This window comes from Pyxicephalus adspersus, chromosome 10, assembly GCF_032062135.1.
Source record: "Pyxicephalus adspersus chromosome 10, UCB_Pads_2.0, whole genome shotgun sequence".
Classification (NCBI taxonomy): Eukaryota; Metazoa; Chordata; class Amphibia; order Anura; family Pyxicephalidae; genus Pyxicephalus; species Pyxicephalus adspersus.
The window spans coordinates 966,999-976,824 of record NC_092867.1 but is presented as its reverse complement, the minus strand read 5'-3'; the positions used below and the strand labels follow the sequence as shown (position 1 = coordinate 976,824).

General features: G+C 39.4%; 1 gene segment (V, D, J or C); it reads left to right on the top strand.

The window, feature by feature from the left end:
- Positions 1 to 3,480: 3,480 nt before the first annotated feature.
- LOC140340012 (Ig kappa chain V region S211-like) lies at positions 3,481 to 6,410 on the top strand. The segment is given in 3 exon segments: positions 3,481 to 3,504; positions 3,579 to 3,647; positions 4,419 to 6,410. Coding segments are annotated over 2 exon segments (474 nt in total).
- The last annotated feature ends 3,416 nt before the right edge of the window (positions 6,411 to 9,826 follow it).

Sequence of the window (9,826 nt, the reverse complement as noted above, 5' to 3'; positions counted from 1 at the left end):
TTTATGATAATATCACCAGTCAAGGTTCTTGTTCTGCTGTCCCAATTTCTCTATGATGTTAATTCACTTGTATAGTATTAGGACTGGATAGGACCATTCAACATTAGTCTTTATTATAGTGGACTTCACAATTAAAAGTCCCAAACCCTATAACAACTTAAGGCGCCCATTATCTTTTAGGATTTGGGGGAACCCTGGGGTTCTTCCAGGGGTTTGTAGGGGTTCCATAGCCTGTGAATTATTTTCTTCCCTTTTGATGGTGCCTGCATATTCCATGGACCAACAACTACTTCTCAGATCAGTCAGCAATAATTAATAAATTAAATTAAAGGTTTTTTGTTTTTCCCACTCCAATATATTGTATTTACAAGGGTTTCCCAAAATTTCATATTTTTTGCAAGGATTCCTCTGGGGTAAAATGGGTGCACTAGGGTCTCAATGGCAATATGCCAATCATCTCATCATTATGTATTTTTCAGGGGATTTTGAGAAAAAATAGCAACACCATAAAAAAGCCATAAACATGGGATAACATGCATATTTTACATGTAAGGTCTCAAATGGGTCCTTAACTCAAAGCAAACTAATAGGCAATGACCACAATACCAATAACAGACTTTAATTGTAAAGCTTATAAAAAAAACAAATAGATTTGATTCAAGGATCTCACCAGTGGAACAGCTGGGGAGGGGCTGAATGTGGTAAGGTCAGGTGACCATCTACCAATCAGAATGAAAAATGTGATCATTAAAAGCACATCACAAATATTGTTATCACCACAAAGTCTCTGCAGCTAAAGATGCAATTGATGCATTTTACTTTTCTTTTCTTGGAATATAGACAAGCTTAAAATGATAAAGCTTTGCCAGTTTTTGATAAGTTTGAGCTGTTTCATATGTACGTAAATCAGAAGTTTTTTGAGCTTATTTTTTATACGTTTTTGTGTATTTGTCATTGTTTCAGTATTTAAAATGATTTAGTGTTATAGGAAAACCATTAGCATTGTTTATAATATTGAGGAAGGAATCGGGACTCCACTACAGATGATGAGATGTCCTCAGACTGGAGGCTCTCCGGCTGGTTCAATAAATGGATCTGGTGCAAACATAACTGTTTATCGTATCACATTGTCCCATTTAGGCTTTTGTAAAGTATGTTCTGATCCAGGACATATTAAACATGACAAATATTTGAAAAATCCAACCTTGCTGTTACAACTTCCTCAGGTCAGAGCTGGGCAGTCTTAGTCAAGCAAGAGAAGGTGCTGGCAATGGTGAATATGGGAGATCCTGCGGAAATGCCATGTTATCAGAGTGAAAGCACCTACTTCAACATGTTCTGGTACCAGCAGAAGCCTGGAGAAGGACTGAAGCTGATTGTCTGGTCAACTAGAAAAGCCCAACACCAAACCTGAGCTTCATCCTCTAACCAAAGGCTGCTATTAGTACTTCTCATGCTTTAAATTCTTCTTTTCTTTATTATGTCCAAGTGAATCACAAAGCTTTATTGGGAGGAATTGTTATTTCAGCCATGTTACTATAATAATAAAATCTTATTGGAATTGAATTGGATTGAATCTTTTTCTATATGTAGTAGCTTTTTCTCTTTTTTGTGCTAAAAGCCGTCATGTCCTGTCATGCTGTGGATTTTAACAATCGAGAAAGTCTGATTAGAATGCTGATCACTTACCATCCAAGGAAGATGATCGAAATGGCAGCATTTTAGGGACTTCCACCTGTTTGATTGAGTTTGTTGGTCAAACACCAAATTGGCAGTAGGGTTCCTCCAGAGGTTGCTGGGGGTTCCTTGAGCAATGAGCAGTTTGCACCTCTCAGGTCAGTATAAGTGACACCAATTATATTTTTGGCTATCTGTAAGGGTGACATTCCATAGGAGGAGTTCTTCTCACTGACTACCATACTATTATACTGTGATCTGTGGATATGGTAATTTTAGAAGGGGGCCCTGAAGACCTGAAAGTTAGTCAATGGTTCCCCTATGTTAGAAAGGTTGGGAAACTCCGGTCTAGTGTGTACTATGTCTTACTGAACTGCAGCAAAGGGAGATCAAGTCTCTTGTCCTGTATTCATTTCAGAACTGGAGAGAAAGAGACAAAAGGAAGCAGATTTGAGAGACGTAGAAGAGTGAATGTGAAATATAGGAGGTGCTTATAAGCTACCAAAGAATAATACAAACCCCATTGCTGAGATTTTATCCAGATGAAATAGCAATATGGGCAGGAAGCTTATCGGACAAACTTTAGTGCTTTTCATATCCAACTTTCTCCCGTGTAAGGACATATCCAAAACCAAAATATAAAATATTAATTATTGTAATGTCTATGTTCTGTATATAGGGGCCAGGAGGACCTTCAGCTAAATAATCCCATATATATTTACCTAAAAATTCTATTTACTTCATTGTTATCATTTTTTAGATGTATGTCTGGTCAGCATCCGCCAGAGGGAATGTTTTGTTACGGTGTACGTGGGGTCGGCCATAATCCTCGGCTGTGAACAAAGTGATAAATCCGGCACCTACAATATGTTCTGGTACCAGCAGAAACAAGGGAAGGGGTTGGAGCTCATGGCCACATCGCTCGCTGTTGGAGATGTTAAAGAGGAGGACAAGTTTAGGACAATTTGGAAGATGCTGCGACCGAACGCTACGCACTCAGTATTAAAGCGGAACGCATCAACGGTTGAAGATTCAGCCTTCTATTTCTGTGGTTCTAGTACACACAGTCAAAAATAGATGAGATGAAGACATCGCAAAATGTCATATCAACAAAAAATATAGTAATAAACAAAAATAGAACTTTCATGCAGGAGGCAGAACATTTCCACAGGATACACCTGCTTAGTATGATTCTGTATAACGATTCGACGCTTGGATTCCTAGAATAAAATATCGATGCGGCTTCTGCAGGATGTGTGCCGCTAAGGTTTCCATCAATAAGGGGTTTAAAGTAATTAACCCTTCTTTTATTGAAGGAAGAATGTCAGCAAAAAAATAAAGCAATACAATTAGAAAAAATGATGGATCCAATGCAGAGGGGGAGAAGTGGTTAATCAGCATTTATTTTCTGCATGGGGGTCTAGATTTACTGGTAGAGACGCCCCCACCCCAAACGTCCAGCTGCTTTCATTCTAATCAGAATTAAACACCAAGCCAGATTAGGTCTAATATTTATCTATTTGTATATATATATATATATCTATTATCTGATTGTTTAAGCTATTATTTAGTCCTGGATCCTTGGCCGTCTTTGACAGCCCGGCTGTTCCAGCACAAGACCCTAGGGGCCACTGCTTTAGGATAATGCCTAAAAATGTTCATACAACTTTTATATGAGTTTTATAAAAATATTTTAAAAAATTACCAACATACTGACGGAGGAGGGGCAAAGGAAGAGACACCGAATGACAAAGTAACATCATGCTTTCCGGTCTTCTTAGATCATTTCATGTAGAGTTTAGACAACTCGAATTATTTATGAAAAACGTAAGATTTATCTTGGTTTGTGGAAATGAATATTTATTATAAAAGCTGAGACATGAATTTCCTTTCTTTTACAGAACGTATGAACAGAATTCCTGCAATGAAAAGGTTGCTCAGTTTTTTGCTGGTCCTGGAGATTTCGACATGTAAGAATCATTATTAATTCATTTGTCATAATAAATATATACTGCTTTAATATTTGAATAAATAAAAAAAAGAAAATGCAATCCAATTTGCAGATAAAACTAAGAATTGTGAAATCCCTGCATGAAATGAAATGGTAAATTCTTTTTATCAGTTTGTTGTCAAAGAATGAACTAAAAGTTTTCATTATTGCCGGAAAATGGGAATACTGATAACTTCAAAGGGTCTCTTTGTGTAATGATGACAAGCTGAGGTTTCATTTATTAAATGGAAGGGCCAGTCGGTGGTATTAGAGAAACAATTATACTCAGCTGTTCCTAGAAATTGGCACATGGAAGTCTTATCGGGTAATTCTCTCCATAGACATCTATGAGACTTCTAGGGGTGTCTGCTGATGGTCATTGTCTTCCTGCACGTAATGTGAATTTATAGTGCAAAACAACTATTGGCTTCAATGGAGGAGGACACTCAGGTCCACCTGTTAAGAGTTGCGTTGAGTTTGGACACAGCATATGCCACTGAAGCGTAGACAAAGAACCTTTTCTTGGTAAAAGCCGTGTTACATTTACCAATACATCTATTAATATGATGATTAGATAGCAGGAGCAGGTTGTGGCTCATAAAGCCAATGCATTATCATTATAATTGGTTGTAGTATCGGAGATCCAGCTTTCTCAGTTTGTACTGGGTCATCATTCATCTCTTATACACATTTTTAATAAATTGAATTGTTAAATGATCAGTAAAATTACAAACTAATTTATTGTTTCCAGATTTAGGCCAGTCGGTGACGGTCATTCAGAACGTATCTTTGATTGTCACCAACATTGGAGAAAAGGTGGAAATGCTTTGTGAACACGATGATAAAACGGGTTCGTACAACATGTATTGGTATCAGCAGAAGCCAGATGGGATGAAGCTTATTGCCCTCTCATACGGAATGAATACCCCCACCGTGGAGGAAGAATTTAGAGGAAAATGGGAAATGACCCGGCCAGATACTCTCTATTCCCAACTGATAAAAAAGGAGACGGCAGCTGAAGACATGGCTGTGTATTTTTGTGCTTCTAGTGAGCACAGCCACAAATATCAGAGAATGGGCCAACATAAAACCATCACGTTACAATACCTAGATGTCATCAGTTCACATTTCCACCTGCAGGGGGCGCTATTATGCCCCTAATTACTCCATCACAATTTGATTTCAATGAATTAAATATCTTGACTGCACTGCGGTTAAAGAGGAGCTCCAGCTACTGCAGTTTCTTCTGGCACCAAGATCCCAGGGCTGCATAATATGATATGGAACCTGGACATTGTTGTATGAATTATAAACATGTCTATTATTGCCATTATTGTCATTGAGAAGGCTTCCAGCGAATGTCAGGGACTTTTATTCCTTTGTCCTATATCAGTAGGAGGAGGTGTTGTAATACATTTATAACATGTATATGAAATTTTAATGATATATATAAGTAAAGTAGAAGTCATGGCTGCATTATTCATCTCTACTCTACTGGTGCTTTCCCAGAAGACTTGTACTCCCCCAATCCAATGCCATCCAAGCATCATTGAAAGTCAGGGTGTCATGGACCTTCCCATTCATGGCAGCCATTACAGTACTCCTGGACAACACGCCATTCATTGGCCATTACGTTGGCACCACACTGTGCTAGAAGTAAGGAAAGACATCGAACTGTGGGGGCTGAGCTGTGATGCTGTACAAACAAGAAAGTTTCCATTTCTTTAGTGTTTGCAATGTTATATCAAACATGTAAAACAAAACACTTTAAAAATTTTCCAGCTGAAAGGGTCTGAAAAGGTCATTATATTCCATAATCAGGCCCAAGGACTAGGAATGACAAAGGTTAAAAAAAAACCCACTTTTTGACAGTTACGCCATTTTGTCCAGTCTCTACTTAAACATTTGAAGGAAAATTTATTGTCCTTTACTCTCAGCACAAGTGAAAGTTGAATGGCTCTATGTGTCTGGATGGGAGGAGGATATTGGCAGAGCGTTGGATAGTGCCCAGTGGGTACAGATCGCTGTGTAATTTTTGTGGGCTTTCATAAGGCCAATTATAAATTGCTTGGATAGTACCGGCTAGGTTGGCAAAGTTTCACCCTAGCCAATCTGATTTGTGTTTCTGGCAATGTGGCAGAGCTGGCACACTGTATACCATGTCTGGTGGACCTGTCCACGTATAAAAAGGTTTTGGATGGGTGTTTATCAGCTTGTATATACCCTATTGGGTAGAAGCATGAGAAAAGACCCGTTTGTTGCTTCTACGGCCAAATAACTGTATGAAGCACCAATTCAAACTCCTTCATTTTGTTTTTACTTCTGCTAAGCAAACTTTGGAGAAGGCCTGGTCCTCAAATATTCCCAATGTGAAACATAAAGTTACCTGGTATTTTGTAATGAGATATTGGAAACTGAATGATTCCTTTGATTCTCTCAAACTGTATGGATGCCTTTGGACCACTCATTATTTACCTGAAGATTTCAATATGGATCTTCTTTCTTTATAAAGTGTTTATGTGTCCAAACCACCCTACCTCACAATGGTGTCTGTATCGGGTCTTCCTCCTCCCTTGCCCGCATCCCCTTCCTATTCTCTTTCTCCTTCCCTTTCTTTTATACTTTTTTATTTTTTTTAATTTTGATGTAATTGGTTTTGGGTTCATATAATGATGTACACGTCCGATACAATTATATCTACAATTTTTTGTAGTCTCCAGATGGGAGATGTAACTAATGATTACTGGCCAATTGGTGTCATTGTTCTCTTTGTTCTTTCTTTTTTTAAATTTTTGGAACAATGGTAAGTAATTTTTGTATAATAAAAAAAATTCTCCCAATAAAAACAATTGAAAACAAAAAAAAATCTCAATTTCTGACAGTTGCAAAGCTATGTTGACACATTTGGATATTTAGGGGTGTTTAGGGTGCTTTTATATTGATTTTACATTTTCATTTTCTATATCATTTCCTAAAATTAGGTAATCGTTTTAAAAAAAAAATCAAACACATTATACAAAAAAGAAGTGTAAATAGATTTTAAAGATGTACTGGGTCACTGGAGCACAATGTCACATTGGGGCCCTGAGGTCACTGGAGCACAATGTCACATTGGAGCACAGAGGTCACTGGAGCACAATGTCACATTGGAGCACAGAGGTCACTGGAGCACAATGCCATTGAAGCTCAGCGGTCACCGGAGCACAATGTCATTGAAGCACAGAGGTCACTGGAGCACAATGTCATTGGATTACAGAGGTCACTGCAGTCTCATGTTCGGGCAGAGTGCAAAGGGCCACTAAGTATAGAGTTACTGGAGCACAGAGGTCATTATGCACCCAACATAATACCATGCAGAGTCTCTAAAAGACAAAGGGTCACTGGAGTACATAACCTGTGGAGCAGGGAGGGACACTAAAAGCATGGAATTACTTTAATACAAAGGATCATGAAATACAGGCTGACTGGAGCTCAAAGATAATTAAAGAAAAAAGAGTTACTAGATCACAGAGGGTCACTGAAGCATAAAGGGTAATGCCATAAGGTATGGTGTTACTGAAGCACAGGGACATTAGAGAACAACAAGTCCCTGGAGCATGAACATAGGGTCATTAAAACCATGAAGGTCACTAAATAAGTCTCTATAGCACAATGGTCACTGGAGTATAGGGGCACTGGATCACAGGGGTCACTAAAATACACAAGGACACTGGATTACAGAGTCATTAAAGCACAGCAAGAACAACAGGGTCACTAGAGGACAAAAAGTCACAGAAACACAGGGTCATGGGTGCACATTGGTCATTGATGCACAGGGGTCATTGGTGCACCAGAGTCATTGGTGCGCAGGAGTCATTGTGCAAGTTGGTCATTGGTGCACATTGGTCATTGGTGCACAGGGGTCATTGGTGCACTTGGGTCATTGGTGCACAGGGGTCATTGGTGCACATTGGTCATGGGTGCACATTGGTCATTGGTACACAGGAATCATAGGTGCACATTGGTCATTGGTGCACCGGGGTCATTGGTACACCGGAATCATAGGTGCACATTGGCCATTGGTGCACAGGGGTCATTGGTGCGCAGGAGTCATTGTGCAAGTTGGTCATTGGTGCACAATGGTCATTGGTGCACAGGGGTCATTGGTGCACTTGGGTCATTGGTGCACAGGGGTCATTGGTACACAGGAATCATAGGTGCACTTTAGTCATTGGTGCACCGGGGTCACTGAGGTACAATGTTACTGTAGTATAAACTGTCTCTGAAACACAAAGGATTACTAGAGAACAGAGGGCCAATAACCTAAGGTACACTCAATCACAAAGGGGACACCTGGAAAAACTGTTGAACATCCACCATCCACTCGTGCTGCTTTTCCCTTTCTCTCTTTAGACTCCGATATTTGGGGATATATGGGGATAAATGGGGATTTGCACTTACACAGCTTTTTTTGCACAAAACATCTAATAACGTAATAATGAATACAGAGCTGCAATAATGTATGTTTTCCATATCTGGCTGGAGGTCTTCTTTACGTCCTTGTCACCCACAGAGTTTACAATCTGCCTCACAATTATAGCAAACGCAGGTGTAAGCAGGTTTATTCGTCTGTTCTTTGTCTTTTTAGCCACTGGAGCATTCAGAAGAGAACCCAGACAATTGTGAGGGCATCATATGATTTCCAGACTCAGGATTATGGGTGAATATTGAATTTAAAGCCCAGAGACGTATAGGAAGAGCTACTTAGACACAACCGTACTTAGAGCTACTTAGTGACAACCGTGGGTGACAACAGGAAGTACAGAAAGATGCTGGCTGTGGATTACTTTATTATGTGGTATTATTAGCAGCATTTCATGAAATACAGAACAGCTCCGACTATTTTATAAATCATGTTACCTTGCCTCTTGATTCTTTTATTGCTGAATATCATTGCATGTAAGACTTTTATCAGTAGTTTAGAAGATCTTTACTTTTGCTTTTACAAAAAGAAATACAATATCTTATTATTTCATATTTATGCCTTTGGTATACTATTTGTTTCTAAAGAAATAATTGAGGATAGTCATAATAATTGTTTTTTTTGCATTATTAATTTTTTATGTATATATTTATTTTCAGTGTTGACATTGTTGTTTGTGATTATTATTTATATTGTTATTATGTTTCGTGTGGTTGTTATTAGTATTGTTGTAGAAATTTGCATTATTATGACTTTTATTCTTTTATCTCCTCCCAGGTCTGTCTCAGCCGGTGACGGTGACCCAGGATAAATTTATTATAGTGCAGGCTGGGATATCTGTGGAACTAAAATGTGAACACAAACAGACCAGCTATATAGCAATGTATTGGTACCAGCAGAAAGCACAGCAAGGGCTGAAGCTTATGGTTCACTCAACAGGCGCTGGTGATAATGGAAATATGGAGGGTGGGTTCAGCTCCTGGAATCTTAGTAGAACTCACGTACTGAACTCCACACTGACACTGCCATCAGCCGGTCCTGGGGACTCCGCCGTCTACTTCTGTGCAATCAGCCAACACAGCTAGAAATATCAGTGCAAGAGCCAACACAGAACTTCCAGTCTCATTGGGCAATGCCAGCATCAGTTTTAAATGATACCTGAAGGGGGAGCTATTTATCATAGAATCATCTCATAATCTGCATTACATTACATTACTGCCCCAGTATTGCTATTGCTTGTTGTGTCTCTTAGAACTAAAGGTCATTGGAGAAAAGGACTACTGAACCGAAAAGAATCACTGGAGCACCGGGGGTTGAACCACCCTGGGTTACTGGGCAACATAATGTCAGTGAAGCACAGAAATCACTAGATTATGGGATAAATGTTCATTGGAGCCCAGAGATCAATAAAGCACAGGGTCAAAAAAGCTTGGGGTCATTGGTGTGCCTAAGTCACGGAAGCACAGGGTCAACAGAGCACAACGTATCAATGATGTACAGGTTTACTAGAGTACAAAAAGTTACAGAACAAAGGAGCACACAGGATCAATGAAGCACAGAAGCATTTGGGCTTTGAAACTATAAAGGGTCACCGGAGCATGGGGTCACCGGAGCATGGGGTCACCGAAGCATGGGGTCACCGGAGCATGGGGTCATTGGAGCATGGGGTCACTGGAGCATGGGGTCACCGGAGCATG